The sequence below is a fragment of the Cervus canadensis genome, chromosome 14 (genome assembly GCF_019320065.1).
Source record: "Cervus canadensis isolate Bull #8, Minnesota chromosome 14, ASM1932006v1, whole genome shotgun sequence".
In the NCBI taxonomy this organism is placed as follows: Eukaryota; Metazoa; Chordata; class Mammalia; order Artiodactyla; family Cervidae; genus Cervus; species Cervus canadensis.
Genome location: NC_057399.1, coordinates 61,159,174 through 61,183,149, shown reverse-complemented (window position 1 = coordinate 61,183,149; position 23,976 = coordinate 61,159,174). Strand labels below are relative to the sequence as shown.

General features: G+C 42.6%; 1 protein-coding gene across 1 annotated transcript; it reads right to left on the bottom strand.

The window, feature by feature from the left end:
* Positions 1–719: 719 nt before the first annotated feature.
* LOC122452979 (kynurenine/alpha-aminoadipate aminotransferase, mitochondrial) lies at positions 720–23,353 on the bottom strand. Its single transcript, XM_043486772.1, has 13 exons — positions 22,888–23,353; positions 22,150–22,318; positions 20,677–20,809; positions 16,397–16,471; positions 14,342–14,551; positions 13,214–13,279; positions 12,110–12,192; positions 11,605–11,701; positions 10,370–10,431; positions 10,038–10,102; positions 5,834–5,940; positions 2,003–2,104; positions 720–1,071 (listed from the first exon to the last, which is right to left on the bottom strand). The coding sequence occupies exons 1-13, from the start codon at positions 22,952–22,954 to the stop codon at positions 1,030–1,032; spliced, it is 1,278 nt and encodes a 425-aa protein (XP_043342707.1). The 5' UTR covers positions 22,955–23,353; the 3' UTR covers positions 720–1,029.
* Between the last annotated feature and the right edge of the window lie 623 nt (positions 23,354–23,976).

Sequence of the window (23,976 nt, the reverse complement as noted above, 5' to 3'; positions counted from 1 at the left end):
TGGATGATAAATGGTGTGGTGAGAGAGGCAGTGGCTTTTACTTTATTCTTTACATTTCCTGGATTATCTGAAAAATTATATGAGCATATTTTTAATAATCAGATGGGAAAATAAAGATCATAAAAGATGAGAAAGAAAATCATTAAAAAGTATATCCTGAGTACCTCAAAGATATGTAGTAACTTGAAATCACATAACTGGTAAGAATGTGTTTTTGAAGTTGTGTAGAATCATAAAATACAATGTAGTACATTTTTCAAAGTCCTCAATCTCTCCTCCTCAGAATTAATAGGAACATATTTAGGAATGTTTAGTTTTGGAATTTCATGTTATAGAGATTTTTATATTATATAATGTCTGCGATATTCTTACTGAAAATTATACATAATGGTCAAATTCTAACAACTTTTGCAATAAGCTTTCATTGAGTAAGTGAGTGCTCAGTCATGTCAGACTCTTTGTGACCTCTTTGTGTGGGGGACTCTAACCCACAAGGCTCCTCGGTCCATGGGATTTCCCAGTAAGAATACTGGAGTGGGTTTCCTACTCCAGGGGATCTTCCCAACCCAGGGATTGAACCTGAGTCTCTCGAATTGGTGGGCAGATTCTTTACTACTGCACCAGGTGGAAGCTTTTATAACATTTCCTTAAAAAGAGATAAAGTTCACATTATATGCCATTTTTAACTTATTGGCTTATAAATAATTTACTATAAAATGTCAGTTTCAAAGAAGATTTATGGGAAATTATAAAATGAATACAGAGTTCTTTACAATAAAATCCAGGATAAAATTAACTGTGTGGGTTGAATATTTATCAAAAGATATGGATGAATTATAAATATATTTTGGAGATCTGATGGGTTCAAGGGCACTTTGAAAGTTGTGTAGTTAAATTACTACAGGCATGACATATTTAGTGAAACCCTATCTGTAAATCAGATAGCACCAATGATTGCTTCTTCTTGGTGAAATACAGATAAATACATAGCATCTGAAATCCATGAGTGCTATGAAGAGTTTGATTTCTTCATAAAGATTCTTTTATAAGTTGGGCCAATCTCTGAAAGGCCTAAAATAGAACAGAGAGAAGAATTAAGAAAATTAGGATGCCATTTAGGAAAAGTCTGTCATAACTTTAAAAATTCAGAAAAAGAGAGTCCATCTTTAGGTTGAGATCAGACAATGTAAGGTCAGGCTTAACCTCAGCTTTATCTGAGTCAGATGCCATCATGTCCACTAATATATGAACATGGAAGTATATCAGAGTCCCAGGAATTTTTAAAAATTCTTATTCCCTCAAGATCATCTTTTTCTGTCACAACACAAATTGGTTTTTGCATATACTCCCTCACTTGCATATGCCTTCTGTATAGTTTAAGTTGTCCAACTCTATTCATATATAACTTATGAAAAGCATATTTAACGATGTGAGAAAGCAAGTAAATCAAGAACACACCCAGAGACACCCATCTCCCAGGATATGTATATGCTCTTCTCACAGTTACTGGATCTCAGTTTATGGCTTGTCTGTGAGTTCCCGATACACCAGTCAGTGCCTAGGAACTTACTTCCTGTTATCTTGGTTGAAGATAGACTTTGTGATTAATCAATTAATTAACTCTAATCATTAATATTATTTTATTTGACCTTTGATGAATTTTTCCTTCAGAGATACAGTGATGACTTAATGAATTTATACTTTTGGCTCATGTTAATTCCATGAAGGAGTGAAAGAGTTTCTCTTTGTAACATGTTGATAATCTGCAAACAATGTTGAGTAGGTCTCAAAACTTCATGAAGACAATAAAAATTCAGCTGCAACTTGCTCTCATCATTTTTCTGAAGAAGTTTGGCAATTTCTTTGAATGGTAGGTTATGACTTTCCAATTATTCTCGCTCTTCAGAAAACAAGGAAGACTACAAATAATGTTGTAACTCACAAATGAACACAAAAAATAAATTGATATCTAGTGTTTCTCTAAAGAGAATATGGTACTCACCAAGTCCATCTGTTCTGGAGAAGCTGAAGAGAAGGATGCTCTGAAGTAGGGGCAAGGAGCTGAACTATCAATGTAGAAACCACATCCCGGAAGCATGAATATCTGACAGAGTTTACAGAAAATAGGTGATATTCCATTAAAGGGACAATAAAAATAGAGGAAAATCTAACCTGAGTAGGGGAAGACTTTAAGTTTAAAAGCAATTAAAGAAATCACAAGAGAAAAATCAATTTATATAAAAATTCTGCATGTCATACAGTAAACAAAACTAAAAGCATAGAACTGGAAAAGTATATAAATATTTAATGTAACTAGAAAAGTGAAATAAATCCAAACCTCTTTTTAAGGTATCAAATTTGGAGGTGACCTTTAAGCTGGGACTTGAGAGATAAGTAGGTGTTGGTCAAGCAAAAAGTAAGGGAAGAGTCCTTCAGGGAGAAGATACAGTGTGGAGGCCCCGAGTGAAAAGAAAATTGATTACTCAAAGAGGTGGTAACACTTAATACACAGAGTGATGGAGTAAAAGTGTCAACTGATTGTGTCCAAATGGTGGGACACCTGCTCTACTTGGCGACCTCTGTGGCTGGCAGCTCACTGCCCTAAAGCACATGTCCACTGCTTCCTGGCCATGAAAACACTGTTCCCAGCCTCTCTCTAGATGCCTGTGGCTGAGTGCTTGCATCCCAGCCAGGAGAGGGGACCTCTTGGTGCTCCTTCTCAGCCTGGCCCCTGAACATCTCCCTGTGTGACCCTTCATGCCCTCTGCAGTGTGCAGTCATCATGGATCTGTGTGTTGAAAAATGAAGAGCAAGAAGGTGGCCACGAACCTGGGTCTCTGACTCATGGCAGGAGCAGAGGAGCCTGCAAACCATGTCTTTGAAAATTGTTCCTGAGTCAGAAATAAAATCTTTGAGATGGTTGTCTAGTACAATCATGACATTCAAAGTTTCAAGTAACTGCTTGTTACATGGTGTAAACTTGGGACCTCTCTGCTGAAGTTAGATGAGTTGGGAATGAAATGATCTGGGGCATTCTGGGGAGAAGATTTCAAGGCAGAAGATGAGTTTTGTGTCTTGATTAATGTGCTAACTCGCTTCAGTTGTGTGACACTATGGACAGTAGCCTACCAAGCTCCTCTGTCCATGGGATTCTCCAGGCAAGAATACTGGAATGGATTGTCATGCCCTCATCCAGGGGACCTTCCTGACCCAGGGATCACACCCGCGTCTCCTGCAGATTCTTTACCACTAGTACCACCTGGGAAGCATCTAGAATGAAAACCATCATTTCTCTCAATATTGTGGGACTCTTTTGGAATGTGCCAGAAGCAAATTTCTGTAGAGAAGGAGGAAGTGGTAGTAATTTCCTTCCAAGATGGTCAAAGTCTAGACTAATAGAGTGGTGACAAAGTTGGTGATTATGTAGAAAAGTTAAAGGTACATGCAACAGGGAATATGGAATAAATTAAGGGGACTGAAAAAACTATAATAAAATATGAAGTCTGTATCCTTAGCTCCTAGCTCAGGGATACACACAAATAGCCATTCATCAAATGTTCTGGATGATTATGGCATTGATAAGAAAGCAAACAATGTTATAAAATTGACTTATTATACTAAAATGCACTTCTTTGAGTCATGTAAGTATTTATTAAGCATTTACTATGTGCTGTCATTAGCATTAAAACATTCATAAAGCATGAATCCTGTGCGCAAGTACAACGCTTAGAGAAGGTGAGTGACTTTGCCAGGGGAGTGGATTTGGTCTCAGGTCCAGTCAGCCAGTTCCCAGCTCTGGCCTCTAGACTGCCTCGTCTCTTATGCTCTAGCATGGGAGTTGCCCAATATCAACAGTCTGTTCTTTTGTACTCACTGCTTCAAGAAAAAAGGTATACTAGAAACAGACCTGGGTGTTTAGAAAAGACTGACAAACACAGTAAAGGAATCAATTAATAGAGAAAGGATAATTGGTAAATTGGAAAGCCAGACAAAAAAGTTTAGATTTCTCAGTATAATCAATGCCCCTGAATGAAATCTAAGTATACTTATGATTTAAGTATAAAAGGAGAGAAAAACCCAGTAGCAACCTTTGCAGGATAATTTTAAGTAAAAAAAGCAGGATGTAAACTTTTCTGTGTAATTTTAATCATTTAAAACAATTACATAGCCATATTACAAAATTGACTAAAAATGCAGATCGTCCACAAATGCATGAAAGGATGTTCAACATCACTAATTATCAGAGAAATGCAAAGTAAAACCACAGTGAGATATCACCTCACACCTCTCAGAATGGCTATAAACAAAAAGAACACAAATAACAAGTGTTGGCAAGGATGTGGAGAGAAGGGAACCCTCATGTACTGTTGGTGGGAAAGTAAAGTGGTGCAGTCACTATGGAAAACAATATTGAGGTTCCTCAAAAAAATTAAAAATAGAGCTACCATATGATCCAGCAATTCTAATCCAATCATATATCTGGAAAAATAGAAAACACTAATCTGAATAGATACACGCACCCCAATATTATTTACAATACACAAGATAAAGGAACAACCTAAGTGTTCATCAAACATGAATGAATAAAGAAGATGTGATACACATATACATTGGAACTCAGCCAGAGGAAAATGAAGTCCTGCCATTTGTGACAACATGAATGGACTTGGAGGGTATTATGCCTAGTGAAATAATTCAGAAGAAGAGAAATACCATGTTGTCACTTAGATGCAGAATCTAAAAAATAAATACAACAGAAAGAAACAGACCCATACCTATAGAGAACAAACTTGTGGTTACCAGTGGGAAGAGAGAGCAGGGAGGGGCAATATAGAAATAGAGGAATAAGATGTACAAACTACTATGTATAAAATAAATAAGATACAGGGATATATTATATAGCATAGGGAATATAGCCAATATTTTATAACTTTAAATGAAGTCTAACCTTCAAAAATTTTGAATCAGTATGGTATACACGAGACTAATGTAACATTGTAAATCAACTATACTTTAAAAAATAATTTCACAGCCAAAATACTAGGTATATACAAACTCCTCAAGAAAATATATCAACAAATGGTAATAAAATCTGGGTGGTAACTCTATGGGCTATTTAAAATTTTTTCATTATGCTTTAATGAAGTATGATGATACTTTCATAGTCAGGAAAAAAACCTTTCTACTTTAAATATTATAATGGCCAATACTTAGCATTGTAAACAATGTTCCAAGCATTAGTCTAAGTGTTTTTCCATGTTGACGCCTGTCATCATCATAGCAACCCTAAGAGGGAGAGATTCCTTTTATCTGCATTTTCCAGATGAGACTTGGTAAGAACACCTCACCCAGCACCACGTATCATGGCAGGGCTGGAGCTGGGCTCACTCCTAAGGACTGTGGCTCCAGAGGCTGTGCTCTTAGCCAGTAAGCTAACCAGTAGCTGAGCTGAATGACTGTATTTCCCCTAGTTTAGACCAGGAGACTAATTCTGTAACCCCAAATCTATCGTGATCTTAGGACTTCCCTTGTGGTCCCATGGCTCAGACTTTGCACTCCCAATGCAGAGGCTCTGGGTTTGATCTCTGGGGAACTAGATTGCACATGCCACAGTGAAGCTTTTATGCTGGAACAAAGACTGGTACAGCCAAGTAAATAAGTAAATATTAAAAAAACAGCCCCCCCAATCTATTATGATCCGAATAATAAGGTATCGTAATTGGTAGGCAAAATCATCCTTGAGTTGGTGGGCAACAATAAACATCTCTCGCTGTTTTTGTGAAGATATCACCTTAAAGAAAAAGTATAGCTTCCCCCCCACCCCCCATTTTACCTCTTTCTTAAAGGCTTTTTCTTCAATCAATTTTCTTACATCATGAATGCCCTTAATTTTAACCCACAGAAACATTCCTGCAGTAGGAACATGCCATTCTGCCAAACCTACAAAGAGAAGAAGAGAGGAAATATTTCCTAAGGCCATTGTTTATGATGTCAACTATATTGCTTAAATGATGTACTGCAGTAACTGTAAACTAGTATTTCCAAAAACGTTCCCCAGGGGATAGCATTTTTTTTTTTTTAAACATAGTTTTATGAGTCTTGAAAATGAGCGTTACACTTTTATTTCAAAAAGCAAGGGGAACGTTTGAAAGGGAGTGAGGGGACTCATGTATATTTAGGATTTTAGTGGGTCTCAGGGCCATTCAGGAACTCCAGCGTCATGCCCACCTCCCTTCCTTAGAGCTGCCCCTAAGAGACTCTTTCAACTTTAGGAGAGGATTCCTCAACTCTTTCTAGAGTCTTCTAGTGTTTCAATAAATCATATCATTTATATAGTTGTTCAGAAGTCTAATGAAGTTTTTTTTTTTTTTAAATCAATTCAGTTCAGTTTCAGTTTAGTCGCTTAGTCATGTCTGACTCTTTGTGACCCCATGAATCGCAGCACGCCAGGCCTCCGTGTCCATCACAAACTCCCGGAATCTACTCAAACTCATGTCCATTGAGTCGGTGATGCCATCCAGCCATCTCATCCTCTGTCGTCCCCTTCTCCTCCTGTCCCCAGTCCCTCCCTGCATCAGGGTCTTTTCCAATGAGTCAACTCTTCGCATGAGGCTCCCAAAGTATTGGAGTTTCAGCTTCAGCATCAGTCTTTCCAGTGAACACCCAGGACTGATCTGCTTTAGGATGGACTGGTTGGATTTCCTTGCAGTCCAAGGGACTCTCAAGAGTCTTCTCCAACACCACAGTTCAAAAGCATCAATTCTTCGGTGCTCAGCTTTCTTCACAGTCCAAATCTCACATCCATATGTGACCACTGGAAAAACAATAGCCTTGACTAGACGGACCTTTGTTGGCAAAGTAACGTCTCTGCTTTTTAATATGCTATCTAGGTTGGTCATAACTTTCCTTCCAAGGAGTAACCGTCTTTTAATTTCATGGCTGCAATCACCATCTGCAGTGATTTTGGAGCCCAAAAAAATAAAGTCTGCCACTGTTTCCACTGTTTCCCCATCTATTTCCCATGAAGTGATGGGACCGGATGCCATGATCTTAGTTTTCTGAATGTTGAGCTTTAAGCCAGCTTTTTCACTCTCCTCTTTCACTTTCATCAAGAGGCTTTTTAGTTCCTCTTTGCTTTCTGCCATAAGGGTGGTGTCATCTGCATATCTGAGATTATTGATATTATTTTAAATCAGAATGTACTAATAATTAAGAGGTATGGGCTTCCCAGGTAGGTCAGTGATAAAGAATCCACCTGCCAATGCAGGAGATGCAGATTCGATTTCTTGGGTTGGGAAGATCCCTTGGAGAAGGTAATAGCAACCCATGCCAGTATTCTTGCCTGGGAAATCCCATGGGCATAGTCCCTGGGGTACCAAAGAGTTGAACATGACTTAGCAACTCAGCATGCATGCACAATTAAGAAGTACTTAAAATTCAAGAATTCCAGGTATATTTGTAGGCTTTGTTTCATTGAATATAAGCATAGAGAAACCAAGAAGGAACAAGAGTTACTTGGATTTTAGTCATTAGTCTTTAGGGGTAAAAAAAAACATGGATGAGTATTAAAACCTTTTTTTCAACATGATAGAAGTGATACAAAAAGATCTTATCAAAAAGATAAGATCTTATCTTATCAAAAAGATAAGACTTCATAGGGAAGCAGATGTGATGGAAACAAGGAATTGATACTTTGTATTTACTATTACTCTTGCCAAATGCATTTTCAGTGGTACAATTAAAGTCACACAATTCATTTTACTTTCTTCATTAATAGACAATTAAATCTAAACCATTCTGAAATCAGATTAGTGATAGAAAATATTAGATAAATGAAGTTAATAATTACAAGGCAAATCACCTGTAATGAGAAATCCACCTTAGATTGCATTTAGTTTGTACTATAGTACCATTTTGTCTTTATGGAGTCAGGTTAGAAAAGGAATATATTGCTCGTGTCACAATTCCTCTTCTGTTTGGAGCAAAATTTTGAAAACCTTTCAGTACAGATGTTGGCTTTAAGTAGGTTATTGCTGGTTGACTGTTAGCCTAATTGATATTTTTTTTAAAGCACAGATCCTCCGCTGAAGTCAGGTTTAGACTTCATAATAGAAACATGTAGAGCTGTGTCAGGGTTTGTGCTGCTGTTCAGTCGCTCAGTCGTGTCTGACTCTGTGACCCCACTGACTGCAGCAAGCCAGGCTTTTCTGTCCTTCACTGTCTTTCAGAATTTGCTCAGACTTGTGTCCATTGAGTGGATGATGCCATCCAACCATCTCATCCTCGGTCGTCCCCTTCTCCTCCTGCCTTCAATCCTTCCCACCATCAGGGTCTTTTCCATTGAGTCAGTTCTTCGCATCAGGTGACCAAAGTATTGGAGCTTCCGCTTCAGCATCAATCCACCCAGTGAATATTCAGGACTGATTTCCTTTAGGATGGACTGGTTGGAGAGTCCAAGGGACTCTCAATAGTCTTCTCCAACACCACAGTTCAAAAGCGTCAGTTCTTCAGTGCTTAGATTTCTTTATGGTCCAACACTCACATCCATATATGACTACTGAAAAAACCATAGCTTTGACTAAATGGACCTTTCTCAGCAAAGTGAAGTCTGTTTTTTAATATGCTGTCTAGGTTTGTCATAACTTTTCTTCCAAAGAGCAAGCATCTTTTAATTTTGTGGCTGCAGTTACCATCCACAGTGATTTTGCAGCCCAAGAAAATAAAGTCTGTCACTGTTTTCATTCTTTTCCCGTCTATTTGTCATGAAGTGATGGGACCAGATGCCATGATCTTAGTTTTCTGAATGCTGAGTTTTAAGCCAGCTTTTCCAGTCTCCTCTTTCACCTTCATGAAGAGGCGATTTAGTTCTTTACTTTCTTCCATTAAGGTGGCATCATCTGCATATCTGAGGTTATTGATATTACTCCTAGCAGTCTTGATTCCAGCTTGTGCTTCATCCAACCTGGATGAATCATGTGATGTATTCTTCATATAAATTAAATAAGCATGGTGACAATATACAGCCTTGACATACTCCTTTTCCAGTTTTGAAATGGTCCATTGTTCATGTCTGGTTCTAACTGTTGCTTCTTGACATGCCTACAGGTTTATCAGGAGGCAGGTAAGGTGGTCTGGTATTCCCAATTCTTTAAGAATTTCCCACAGTTTGTTGTGATCCACACAATCAAAGACTTTAGCACAGTCAGTGAAGCAGAAGTAGATGTTTTTCTTCAATTCCCTTGCTTTTTCTATGATCCAGTGGATGTTGGCAATTTGATGTCTGGTTCCTCTGCCTTTTCTAAATTCAGCTTGAACATCTGGAAGTTCTTGGTTCACGTACTGTTGAAGCCTAGCTTGAAGGATTTTGAGCATTACCTTGCTATCATGTGAAATGAGCAAAATTGTGCTGTAGTTTAAGCATTCTTTGGGATTGCCTTTCTTTGGAATTGGAAAGAAAACTCACCTTTTCCAGTCCTGTGGCCACTGCTGAGTTTTCCCAATTTGCTGGCATATTGAGTGCAGCACTTTCACAGCATCATCTTTTAGGATTTGAAATAGCTTGCCTGGAATTCCATCACCTCCACTAGTTTTGTTCATAGTGATTCTTCCTAAGGTCCACTTGACTTCACACTCCAGGATGTCTGGCTCTAGGTTAGTAACCACACCATAGTGGTTATCCAGGTCATTAAGACCTTTTTTGTACAGTTCTTCTGTGTATTCCTGCCACCTCTTCTCAATTTCTTCTGTTTCTGTTAGGTTCTTACCATTTCTGTCCTTTATTGTGCCCATCTTTGCATGAAATGTTCCCTTGGTATCTCTGATTTTCTTGGAGAGATCTCTAGTCTTTGCCATTCTATTGTTTTCCTTTATTTCTTTGTGCTATTACTTACTAAGATTATTCATAGGGTAACATTTTCTTGCCAAGAATCCTCCTGGACCCTGTTTCCTTCCCCAGGATTATTAACAATACTCTGTGGTATCACTCACTCACATAAGCACTGCTGCTCATTCCAGGATAGGATGTGCATTCCACTCACCACTTAACCACTTGTCTGCTGCTGCCATTAATGCATCCCTCTGCTTCCTGTAGAAATCAATAACCCTAGAGGAAGAAAAGAATGAAAAAGATGTGTTTGCTATACTGATTGCAGAATCCAAAAGGCTCTGAGGGTCCAGTCTATAAGAATCTATTTTGTATCTTGATGAAGGTGTTGAATATTTGATGAGGGAATAGACCATATTTCTTTGACCCGTCCAGTGGTAAACTTTCTAATTTGTGGTTTTTCCATTATTTTGGAATAATTAAAAAATGAAAATTAATAGAATGAAGTCCATTTCTATGTAAAGTATGAAACCTCAAGTACAGTACCTGTCTACGTGAGCCAGGAAGCCCTCTTCTCCCCATTGGTATAGAAGCTGTGAGACCAGGAGCTAAAAAGCATGGGACAGAAACAAGGTTCATGCTCTAAATGTGTTTTTGCCAAAAATGAAAGCAAATCACTCTTGATTATGTGCAGACCACACCAAGAAGATGCACCAAGCTTTTTAGAGTCAGTAACTTATAACAGCGTTGATTAACAACAGTGACAACGACAATATTGTTGCACAATAATATTAAAAATAACAGATATTTATAAGGTTCTCACTTTGTGTCAGAAACCGCTGTAACATGTGAATGTATTAATATTTCAGATTAGTTGGTCTTTGTGATACCCTTATTAGGCTGCTTCTCACAGAGCCTGGACTCAAGTCAGACTGTCTAGTCCCAGATGCCCCCAATAAATGCTGCCCTGGATGGCCTCTCTAAGTATAAAATGCATACAGTTGATGCATGAAGTTATACAGTATTTATACAATATTTCCAGAGATTTTTTATCCAGAATAGATGTTCTAAATGTTGTAAGTGGATAGTGAAATTTGATTGATAACAGATACAGAAAATATGGGAAAAGTCCCCAAGGTGATAAAACACAGGGCATCTGCACTTTGTGGAATATATAATATCAAGCAAATGTCCATTCTACATAAACTACTCTTTTGGCCTTCATAGGTAGCAGTTCTGTCCTCAAGGTTTGGTTTTCAAGGTTGCCTTAGGAATGGGTCCAATAATTTCTCAAAGCTTGTGAAGAAATTTATACAATCTCCAAAAATAATTTTACTGTCTTTTAATTAAAATACATTCCGGCCGGTGTCTGTAGGGAGCTGAGCACATGGGCAGTGAAGGCAGACACCTGGCCACTGGCAGGTTTGGAACCCTTGCTCTTAGACTTCAGGACAGTGGAGCGAACTGTGTTACTTCACCAAACCCCTTCCATCCGGTTGAGTTTAACACTGTTTTTATGAGGTTCCTGGGCTAGATGCCAGGACACAAGATGAATGACATCTGACTCTCAAGGGGCGTGGTCTACACTTGAAACAGCATCAGATCCATTCAAAACTCTTTTGCCTTTTAGAGCAAATATGTGCTGTCTAGCTAGTCCATGTGGAGCTACAGATGCAGTCAGTGATATCTCTGTTGGTGACGCTTTACTCTGTCTTATTTGCCAACATCTATTTCTTTTATGATCTGATTCAAAAAATTCATATTTCATAAACTGTCATTACCTGAGCAAAAGTGCTGGGGTGCATTGTTGAAACTTGTATGTGTAAAACAATTCTCTCAATCAAGGGCTTTGGACCAGTTATAAACCCTATTCTCAACCTGCTCAAAACGAAAAGGCACATTACCAATCATGCATTATCAGTTAATACCATGTTACTGATTTCATGAAATTTAACACCTTCTAGTAAAACTACTTCTTATTTAAAGTACACATTTAAACTTAATTGTACACTTAAAATAGAATGAATATCTGATGAGATATTTTTAAATTCTTCTGTACATGCACCCAAATCTGACCAGTCCCCTTACAGGTATAGCTTAATGGTCAAGGATCTTTGACCAGTGGGGATGGATTGGGAGAAAATATGTTAGTAATATTCAAACAGATGTGTTAAGGTGAGTGGAATACAAGCTCCTTAAATGAGAAGCACTTTTTGTACTAAAAGATGCTGAGGGGCAGCCCCTGTCACCTTTATCTGCAGCCTGAAGGCAGAGCCAGGGCCTTACCCCGAGGACAGGACTTTGGAGAAAGAATCAGCTCGGATGACACGCCCATCCACGTCCATGGAGAGAAATGTCGGTGCCCAGGGCTTGAAATGGAAGATAAATACAGTATTTATATCTGTTAGAGTCTGTATCCCTACTTTGTGCAGAGAGTGGGGAAACTTCACATAGGACTTCCTTGTCCCAAGGCTTGAGATCCAGGATGAATGGATTTCCAGGAAGGATTCCAGGAAAATTAGTTTGGAAAAGACTACAATGAGGAGAGCTATCAGCATGCAGGGCTCCTTAGAGAGAGAATGCTGACCCTTAGAACAACTAGAAACACAAAAAAGTATAAATGAAGATGAGCCATGTAGTCAGCGTGCAATGGTGAATCTTCCACATTTATTCCAAAGTAAATGCCCACAGGGAAGGGGGCCATGGTTGTGTTTAAGGTGGGTGGCAGGCAGGCCTGATAGTCAGGTAAATAGGTAAAAAGCCAAGAGTTGTGTTTCTTTTCAGTAGATTCGTAGTGGGGACTGAATCCATGTGTCTGTTCCCTGCAGCCCTGAGAGCAATTCTAGTGTTAGATTTTGAGGAACCGGGCATTGGAGTCTGTACCATTACTGTTGTCTCCTAGGGAACAATGCTCGGGGACAGTGATGCACATGGACAGTGGGGAAGGATCTAGAAGTCCTTTATTGTGCAGGTGAGTTCCTTCCCTATGTGACAGGGATGGCAGGCAGGGAGCATGATGCTAGGACCGCCCTCCTCTGCTCACAGTTACATCACTGACTGAGCACAGCCCTCCGCCTTCTCTCTGAAGACAGCTCCCAAGTCCTCTAGCCCATCAGCCACCCCTGAGAGACTGAGGCTGACACCCCAGGAGACACCCACTCCACATCCCTGGTACCATGTCTATGGAGTCAAGACGACCCTCACCTTGACTCACATGTTCCTTCACGTGTCTGGCACAGATGGCCAGCCATTATTCTAAAAGTAGGGAATTTCTGGAATAAGCAGTTAACACCACAGATGAAAATATTCAGCAGCCAGGCCAAAATGCAATCACGTGCATTAACAACACGTCGTCTTCTAATTGTGGGCTGAGTTGACACTGTCACTTACCTTGTTGAACTGCATAAAATAGTAAGGATCATCTTCTATGACGAGGAAGTCATATTTTCTTGCGAGCTAAAACATGTTAGATAAAGTTAGAGTAAGGTTAAAGTTAAGAGCTGTCTAAGATGAAAATTACTTGAAATCAGTCATAGTTCTTTGTACTCATTCAATCATTCATTCATTCATCCCAGCAACTACTGAGTCCCCACTGTCCTAGGAGGAGGAACCAGCCCTAAAGGCTCTGTCCTCACAGAACTTTCATTCTGGTGGTAAAGACAGAACCTGAGCTCCTAGATCGTGGCCAGAGGAGGATTAGGTGGGAGGTCCTGAGGGCCCAGCAGATGGTTGAAGAGGCTGATGTTTGAGAGAGAGAGACAGGCAAGCTCCAGGGGAGCTCAGGCTGACCGGAAGGATCAGCTGTGCAGATGCTGGGGGAGAAGATGTTTAGACTGAGAGAGCAGGGAGCAATGGCCCTGGAGTCAGAAAACCCTTGGTATGTTTTAGGGACAGAAGTTTCTAGAAGGCATGGCTGTTTAAGGGACAGAGGGAAGGCTGTGAGAGCCCCCAGGTTGGGAGCAGAGGCCCAGGTCCCATCAGTGTGTAGAAGTGAAGGACTTTTATCTTTATTTTCCGTGTGTGGTGGGAAGCGGCTGGAGTTGGGCCTGGTGCTCCACACGTGAGTAGGAAGGATTCGGTGACTGGTGGTGGGGCCGGCGCTGGGGCACGGGCTGTGTGTGGGGGGAGCAGCCCCGTGAAGGAGTCCCAGGGTCAGCGGGGAGGGTGGCCGAGGAGATGGTGGGTTTGGGTAGTGGGGGCCACGGGATGGACTGGAGGTGGGAGAGGAGGGGCAGACAGAAAAAAAGGGAGTAAGAGGTGAGTGTAACACCCCACCAAGAATAGCATCTCTTTCAATGGAAATATCAATTAAAGGGAAAGAAACATATCATAGTCCACCAGACTGTAGTAATTTCTTGAGTTTAAATTTGTGGCAACACTGGCATAGATGACTTTGTTTTATTAAAAACCATCTTCATTGAGAGCAAGGGGCTAATAAGAGAAGGAACTTGAGAGCACTCTTCTAAAGAGTCAGAAAGAAACAAGAACACAAGTATGTAACACCTTCTCTGAAAATACCTCATAGATTTCCCTTTTGCGCTCAGCTGTTAACGAGTTCCCAGCAGGGTTGTTGCCATTTGGGACAGTGTAAAGAAATTTGGGGGTGTTTTTCTCAGGGTCCTTTGAATCTTCTGGTTTCCATTTGGAAAGTATTTCTCTGAGGGAGTCTGGAATAATCCCGTGCTCATCACTGGAAACATTAATCATGTTGCAGCCCAGGGGTTGCAGCTGTCAAATACACAGAGAAAAGCAAGTCCGAGATTGAGACCTGATTACAAAATATCAGGGCCAAGGGTTCTTACACTAAGGAGAGTGTTACCATTTACACCCTTAAACACAGACTTGCCCTCAGCTCTGTGCCCACACTGCATTATCTTCATGATTATGATTAGAACTGGTTCATAAAATAGGTGTTTGTTAAGGAATGATTTTGAGAAAGGAAATCAATCTTAGAAAGCACCTGTGATGCTCATAAAGAAAAAGTTATAAGCAGAGGTGATACTCAAAATATTGGACAAGCGGTGTAGCGTGGGAGCAACAGACACAGAGCCGGGTGGAGTGGGGTCGTGGCGACCCCCTGCCATGCCATCATAGCTCTGCACTTTGGGGGTTTCAGGGTGGTCTCAGGAGAGGGGTCGGGGGGCCAGGCTGGTGCTGGGTCACCAAGGAGCATCAGGGCCATGGCTCCTCAAGGGGTGTGCAAGTACTTCAATACTGTACCGACTACAGAGGCTGAAGTTGATAGTAGTGGCCTTGTTCATGAACATAGTTTTATAGAAGTCTTGCACACGGAACTTCAGCCTCTTTCCTTAGAGCCTGGCACAGATCTCTGTTTGGGCATGTGACAGTGTGTGTGCATCCAGCTATTTACATAGATGCAAGTTTTATATGTATAGTTTAGGAACGTAATTAATAATTAGTCTCCAATCATGAAGAAAAGGGAATTATTTTATTTTAGTTTTTAAAGTTGTGGTAAAAACTGTGCCATTCTAAAGTGTGATTCAGTGGCAATAACTGTGTTCGCGATGTGTGCATCTCATGACACTATCCATTCCAGAATCATTTCATCACTCCAAACAGAAACCTGTACCCACTAAGCAACAACTCCCCACTCCCCCCTCCCCAGTGCTTGGTCACCTCTAATCAGCTTCTGGTCTCCATGAGTTTGCTTGTTCTATATATTTTGTATAAGGGGAATCACACAATATTTGTTCTTTTGTGTCTGGCTGCTTTCTTTGAGTGCCTGCAGGGATTGGTTTGCTTTTTTCCTCAGAGAGTGGGTAAAGCTCATGGTTAACTAGTTGAAATTTATTTTGAAATTGAGTTGAAATTTCTTCCCTGTAGTTTCCACCTTTTGGTTCCCGTTCTGTCAACCTAAGGACACACACAGACAAATCTAACTCCTCTGTGACACGGCTAACTTTAATGTAATTGAGGACAATCCTCATGTCCCCATGGATCTCCTCTTTCTGTGGAAAAGAGCATTGAACGTATGGTCTTATTTCTAAATTTTTGTTACTCCGGTTGCTTCTCCCTGACTGTGGTCCAGGCTATGTTCACATCAGCCCCAAAGTATTGTGCCCCAGAGAGTGCTGAGTTCTGACCAGGGCCCAGCAGAGCAGGTGATCCACTTCTTCATTCTGGGTCTAGAGTCTTATAATAAACACTAGATGTGAACGTCCTGGTCATACTGATAGGTTTAGTTACATTACATTGACATATGATTTGTCTTAGACATGTGGTAATATAGACAGTAATGACAAAAGACAAAATGTCTTTACAAAAGTAAAGACAAAATGTCTTCGTAAATTAAGAGGCATTTCAAGTGAAATATTAAGAACACTGGACATGATTTTGCACAACTGAATTTTAGCACCTCTACACTTAGAGTTTGTAAAAAGAAATGCATATATCAGAAGTTATGGTTAGCATATTTTGCTTCTGTTAAAACTTCTCTTCTTCACAAAGAAGGATGCTATTGTATTTTTCAGTGGGCAGATAATTCTAAAGGTGCAGTGCTTTCTCTTTATTTACTATAAAAAAGAGTTGCCTTTTGTAAGAATGTGTACTCACAGCATGAATTGTTCCTGAATAAACAGGTTCATTTACAAGGATATTATCTCCAGGATTAACGATCATTTCAAACACCTAACAAAAGAAGCACAGGTTAGCTTGGAGAGTATGATTTCCAGTTGTAGAAATCCCCACAACTTTTTTTTGAGCTGACCAGGGTTCCAGAGTGGGAGTTGGCAAGTTTTCCATAAATGCCAGATGGGACGTGTTCTGTGGGCCTGGGGTCTGTGCTGCCCCTACTCATCTCTGCCTCTGTGGTGAGAGCACAGCCACAGGCGACATGCAAGCCGATGGCGTGGCTGAGCTCCAGCAACGCGCTACTTAAGGATCAGACAGGGGATGATTCTCTGTGGCTCTCAAGCCACAGTTTGCCAACCTCTCATCTACACTGAAAAATAACAGAACTGATTTGGATCCTAAACACATTTATGCTTTCTTTGAAAGAAGTTTGTCTCTGTTATAAGCCAGGCCTGTGTAATGTATGGAGAGAAAGCGAAGATTATATGGATGGTTTTACCCTCCTGAAGGTGCTAGTGTGCTGAGCTAGACACTGCTCAGATAAATACACATGTAGCATCAGCGATACGCACTACTGTGTGATGCCAGTGTTCTAAGTGCGCATCACTCAGCAGACCTGGGGTATTCAGGGAAGGCTTCCTTGAGGAAGTGAAGAGTTGGGGAAGAGGTGACAATAGGTACACATTTGAGAAACTGAAAGATTCCTGTGGCTTGAGGTGGAGTGTGAAGAGGAGAGTGGAGGGAGGTCAGAAGAAAGTGGAGGGACAGCATCCCATGGAGGCCTTTGGACAAGTGAGCCAGGGAGAGTTTTAAGTAGAGGGTGGGACCCAGGAGTCATGAGATCAGACAAGTGTAAGAGAAGGTCATGCTGGCTGCAAAATCAAAGTATGAAAGAAAATGAGAATCCAGGTGGAGTCTGGGAAGATTTTAGGCTCATTTGGGAGGTTTTTGCTGCAGTCCCAGGCAAAGGCAAGGGTGGTCTGGATGAGGTGGTGGAGCTGAAGAGAACTGAGGGGCATTTAGGAAACCAGAAGCAAGGGACGTGACTGTGGGCTGAGGGGAAGTGTAGAAGGAGGGGGTAAGGAGGGACCTCTGGATTTCTGGCTGTACAGTAAGGAGGTGATGGGAGGGGTGTCATTCACTGGAAAACACCCCGAATGTTGTCTGTTTCTGAGGGAGAAGCAGGTGAGTGTTTTGGTGTGAGGTGCCACTGAAGCAGCCTGGGATGAGGCCAGTGGGGGCGGTGGACACGTGGATGTGGAGGGCGCCTGGTGATGGAGGCGTGGGCCTGATCCCCTGGTGTGATGCCCAGGGGCGGTGTGTGCAGGAAGGGGAGGAGGCCTGAGGCCCAGTCTTGCGGGGCTCCTGTGAACCATGGACACTGCAGGGTGGGCAGGGCAAGGACGGGGGACTGTTCCAGAAAGGGTGGCTTCAGCAAGGGCGTGGGAGACTCAGAGGTCAAGGGAGACCAGGCCTGCAAATCAGAGCGGATCTTGAGGACAGTGTGATGCCTCAGGACATCAGTAGAGCCAGACAGAGATGTTCCTGCCTGAATCAGAGGGGTCCTTTCCTGTCAGGGGACGTTTGATTGTAAGGAATCCAATATGTTGCCACTTCTCAAGGATTCTCTGTTCCTTATCAGTTCCTATTCTGGGAACGAGTGACACAGCACGCTGTTCCCAGGACTGAGGTCATAGGATGAGACATGTATGAATCCCCTTCAGTGACTCTTTTCAGCATCCGTGACCTTGTATGTATTAGACTATCCATATTGTGGCTATTGATAAAATTTCTTCCTGTGTAATAGCTGAGTAATCATCTTACTAAAGATACATAAGCCTGCATTTCTGCTAATAAAGCACCCTTGCTCCATCAGAGCTTGGGTCCCCATGTCTGTCTTTCTTTCTTTCTCTCTCTCTTTCACTTTCTTATTGTCAACTCCAGACCACCAGGTTCCGGTCTATTAAAGGACCCCAACACGTTCCAACTAATCTTACCCAAGGCACAGAACCATCCTTTCCTACCCTGGGATGTTTCATCATCCCCAGGTCAAGCCTCTCCTCTGTATCATTTTAACAACCTAGAGCTCTTGACAAACATCACGGCCAGTATCCATTGAGACAGAAGATCTGACTTTTCTTTCCTGATTTGGCCTAGGATATTCCATTTACTATTTCTTATGAGCTTTAGGCGTTTTACGACAAACACAGTTTCCTCTGACAAGTTAGTTGATTTACATTTTACAGGCCCTCCTAGGACCAAGCAAATCCATGTATAGTCCATGGATCAGATGAAAACCTCATGACCAACATTTCCTATGCTGGTAAGGGGACATGACAAAGTCCAAAATCCTAAATGAGGAGTGAGTGCTGTTTATTATTAGAGATTTTTACACCTAAAATAATATTTATTCTGGAGAGCAAAGTGGAAGAAATGTTAAACCGTATTCCCAGGAGGCCTCTGTAACTGCATGGCTATAAGCCAGTGAGTTACTAATGTTTTTGGCCATGTGTGCTGTCTTCCTCTTTGATAGGACTAATGTTGAGACAGACAAAGAAGAAACTTTCCAGAGCATCTTTTGTGGGGGAAAAATAAAGGCTCATGGTGTACCTTTCTAAGAAAGGTATTTCACTGAAAAGAACTTTTTTCCTACTGGTCTGGGGCATCACAAATATTTCTCTTCAAGGAAAAAAAAAACCTCAAACAGCAGCTTATCCATGTCTTTGTCCTAATTAAGTCATAAAACAGGGAGGAAGTTTTAAAGTGTTATTACTTCAATACATTATTCTATAATAATAATTTAATTAAAATTCATTAAAAGTAACCAGATTATAGGTTTCACATTTACATAAGAGGAACAAGAAAACCACTCTGGTTTGATATAAACAAGAGTCATACTTTAAGCTAGATGTGCAGACTAATACAGAACCTCCTTATCCAGGAGTAATTATTCAAGAAAAAGAAAAGAAAAAGATATGAGACTGAGAACACGGTCTCTTTAAATGGGGGCACACGCAGTGTTGGAGACCTCAGTGGGCTACCAGGAGAGGGGCGGAGAGAGAGACAAACAGAAAGAATGAAAGAGAGACAGAGAGACCGCCAGCCCAGGGGAGAAGTTAGCCACAGCCACAGACGCATCCTCAGATCTGGAGAAGCACGGCTGAGAGGGAGACACAGAGAGAAGATGCCAGCCCAGGGGAGAAGGCAGCCACAGCCACAGATGCATCCTCAGATCTGGAGAAGCGCGGCAGAGAGGGAGACAGAGAGAGAAGACGCCAGCCCAGGGGAGAAGGCAGCCACAGCCACAGATGCATCCTTAGATCTGGAGAAGCAAAGCAGAGAGGGAGACAGAGAGAGAAGACGCCAGCCCAGGGGAGAAGTCAGCCACAGCCACAGACGCATCCTTAGATCTGGAGAAGTGTGGCCGAGAGGGAGACAGAGAAGACGCCAGCCCAGGGGAGAAGTCAGCCACAGCCGCAGACGCATCCTTAGATCTGGAGAAGTGTGGCCGAGAGGGAGACAGAGAGAGAAGACGCCAGCCCAGGGGAGAAGGCAGCCACAGCCACAGATGCATCCTTAGATCTGGAGAAGCACAGCCGAGAGGGAGACAGAGAGAGAAGACGCCAGCTCAGGGGAGAAGTCAGCCACAGCCACAGACGCATCCTCAGATCTGGAGAAGTGTGGCCGAGAGGGAGACAGAGAGACATAGAAGACGCCAGCCCAGGGGAGAAGTCAGCCACAGCCACAGACGCATCCTTAGATCTGGAGAAGTGCGGCCAAGAGAGAGAGAGAGAAGACGCCAGCCCAGGAGAGAAGTCAGCCACAGCCGCAGATGCATCCTCAGATCTGGAGAAGCGTGGCCGAGAGGGAGATGGGGCGCAGGAGGCCGCTGGTAGAGACAATGACAGCAGCAGACACGCAAAGGGATGAGGCCTCATCTCAGGAGGGTCACGACACACCCTCGAAGAATTTAAAAGTCATACGGACATAACCACAGTCTAACTCAAATTAGCCTGCATCTCTGAGCCACATGAAACTGATCGGAGCTCACTAAGCTGCAGGGAAGCTTGTCCTAAGGACTCAGCGCTCTGGGCTCTCTGTTTAAGAGGAATCATGTTGGTGAATGTCTTCAGGTTCCCTTTATGATTCTGTTGAAGATTTCCTAACCCACAAAACATGCTGCTCTGTGGTTAAGGGAGAGATGGCAATATGGGTGCACGTGTTAGATTCTTTCCATGGGTGCCCTTCCCCTCCACTCTTACCTTACAGAGACCTTGTTGGCTGCCACATGTGACGCATATGTCCATCTGCCCTTGGCTGGGTGCATAATGGATGGTGGGCGGATTATGCAATTTTACTTGTAACTGTTTTAGCCAGGATAACAGCTCTGGGATTCTAAAGCATAAAATGCATTTAAAAATTGACAGTAGTGAAAATCATAATAGTAGACAGCAACTAAATGGTCATATCAGGCACTTTATATATTCAGTTTAAAAATCTTTGAATTCCTTTCGCTGATATTACTATCTTTACTTAAAATACAAGGCAAGAAGCTTACAGAGTAAGAAATTCACATAAATTAATCAGCTGGTGGTTAAATGAGTTGAGACTTGAATCTAAAGCTTTCTTATTCCAAAGCCTATAGTTTTTCTTTTCCGTTAGAGCATTCACTATGGTATTGCTTTTTTGTTTTTCTTAGGGAGATTTTTGTAGGATACCTGAAGTTCAGGTTCATTAAGTTCTTTGCATCATGGAAAGAAAAGCCTGTATGTGTTAGTTGCTTAGTCGTTTCCTACTCTTTCCAACACCATGAAATGTAGCTTGCCAGGCTTCTCTGTCCATGGGATTATGCTTGTAAGAATACTGGAGTGGGTTGTCATTTTTTTCTGTAGGGGATCTTCCCAACCCCAGGATCAAACCCACATCTCTTATGTCTCCTGCATTGGCAGGTGTGTTCTCGGTATACATTATATACAATTATGTACCTAACATGCATTATTCTTCCATCACAAAGCAATGGACTAATAAAATATAATTAATAGACAGTCTGTAAGTTACTCTTCATCAGTGGAAGAAGACCAGCTAAGGAAAGCTTTAGAATAGTTGTTCCATTTGCCTTTATGAAATTAAATACATCTGAACTGCAGGCAACACATTTCCATAGCTGCCTGGTTAGCATGGAAACATAATCATTAAAACTTTTTCTCAGGACCTAAGATGTCTGCTTCCTGCGTCATCCACTCCTCCTTTCTCCTATCCTGGTTTCTTTACCTATCTGTTTTCTCTCTTTTTTTTTTTTTTTTCCAGTCTGAGCACAAATGGTACCTACTTTAAAAAACTTCTCCCTCTCCTAGTCATAGAAGGTTGAGAATCAGTCACTAGGGATCTTAAGTAGTCAGAAACAGTGCTGCTCTTAATTACTCTTTGAAAACTCTTCCCCAAACCTTCCTAAATGCTGAATATCCGGTTTAAAAAGACACAAGATGCTTTATCTGCTGGCTGTAGAATACTGCTCATGAAAATGAACCAATTAAGTTAAATTATCTATTGATCAGATTGAGAGGAGGAGGCGAAGGGGGCGGCAGAGCATAAGGTGGTTGGATAGCATCACTGACACAGTGGACATGAGTTTGAGTAAACTCTGGGAGATAGTGAAGGACAGGGAAGCCATGTGTGCTACGGTCCATGGGGTCACAGAGTCCACACAAGTTAGCAGCTGAATTACTGATCAGTACCCAGCACTCTGAGAATACTGCAGTGCTCTCTTCATCATCTGTTCATTAAATTGGATGGGTTTTCCGTTTTCTATGGTGATAACGGCAGTCTTGAAAGGGAACGTGTTGGGGTTTGGTGCCCCAGTTGCCAAGGAGATGACAGATTTCGGTGCCTTGCTCAGTATTTCAGCTACAATAAATATGGAAAAGAAGAAGAAACACTTTCAGTGAAGACTTTCATAAACAGAGATGGTTCAGCATGTTTCATTAAAGTCAATAACACTTTACAGTGTAACCATGTCTAGTGATAGAATGCTAGTCTGAAAGAAACATAGAAGATGACTTGTCTGGACTGACCTCAGTAGTGGAGGAACTGAGGAATCAACACGTGCCACTGAGAAGGCCAACTGATCACCCAGACAAAGCAGAGGCCACAGTAACAGAAAACCCTCCTCCACTAGGCCCTCCCTGCCCGCCAGGCTCCCACACCCGCTTCTTTCCTGTGTCCCCGCCCTCCCACTCTGCACGCGCCTGCAGGCTGTGCTGAACCCTGACCCCTGCGCCCAGGAGAACCCCCTGGTCTCTAACCAGGACCGCGGCCTGGCCTCTCTCTGTTGCAGATTCACTGCCCTCGCGCCAGTTCCAGCCCGATTTCTGTGCCAGTCTGCGCAGAGCCAGGTTCACCCAGGCTGGAGCCGCTTTGCGGGGACCCCCACCCCCACTTCCAGCCCATGGGAGAGGGGCGCAGCTCGGACTCACTCATGACTCGGATGGTAGAAGGCTTTCTGGCCGCGCTCGTGGCGGTGATGAACCGAGCGTAATTCATTCTCCGATTGGAGCACCAAGACCCTCCTTCGGTGGCTGAAGACTAGGAAAACCGAGGATCTTCCTCAGTCCGGCCGCCTAACCCTTGCCTGAGAAAGGCACCTCCTCTGGGTATTGGTTTCTGGCGTGCAGGGCCAGGAGAGGCCGCCAGAGTCCCGGCTGCAGGCTGCGCTCGGGCCTGGTTAGGATCCGGCAGTGGGTGGCAGGCCTGACAAAGTCCACTCCCAGGGTCACGACGCGTGCCCCCTCCCTCCCTGCGTGACGTAGTCTAGAGCCAATGGCCACCGCTCCAGTCGGTTTCTCGCCACGAGACCACGCCTCCTCCCCCGTAGTGGCTGCGTGCCGCACCTCGGGTCTCGTCTCCGCCTCCAACCTGTGAGCCCCGGCGTCCCTGTGGGTGCAGGTCAACCCCACCCCTGGCCGCGCCTCTGAACCGGTCCTCTCCTCCAGACCGAGAACACGCCTCCATTCCGGCCCCGCCCTGATGGTCCGCCCCTCCAATCCGAGGCCCGGCCGGGCGCCTCTGGCTCGGTTGTGTGTCTTGGGGCAGGCAGTGTAGGGAGCTGGCCGCGCCGCATTAGCAGCTTGAACCGGACCTGCAGTCCTGGCCAGGAGCAGGATAGTAGGGCCGATAAAATGGAGATGTTGATGTTACTAGAGATTCAGGATTTCCCCCTCACATTTAGTTAGTGTGATTACGTTAGATCCTTAATACAAACTTAAACATCTTCCCTTTGTCAGTAGGAACCTCCTCTGGGTATTGGTTTCTGGCGTGTAGGGCCTAGGAGAAAATTAGCCTTTGCAGCTATATTCTTGTACAGGTGTGTGCTTCGTATAGTACTGATTCCATACAGAAGTTTATTTTTTAAAGTATGGAATTAATCCCCACCCACATTTCCAGTCAATGGTAACAAAACTAAGGGAGCCAAAACTGAAGAGCTTTCTCTTCATAAGATGCAGGCTCTGAACCTTCATCAGTTTGCTGAATTTCCCACTCGGCTGCGGGAGTGGGACAGGTGAGAG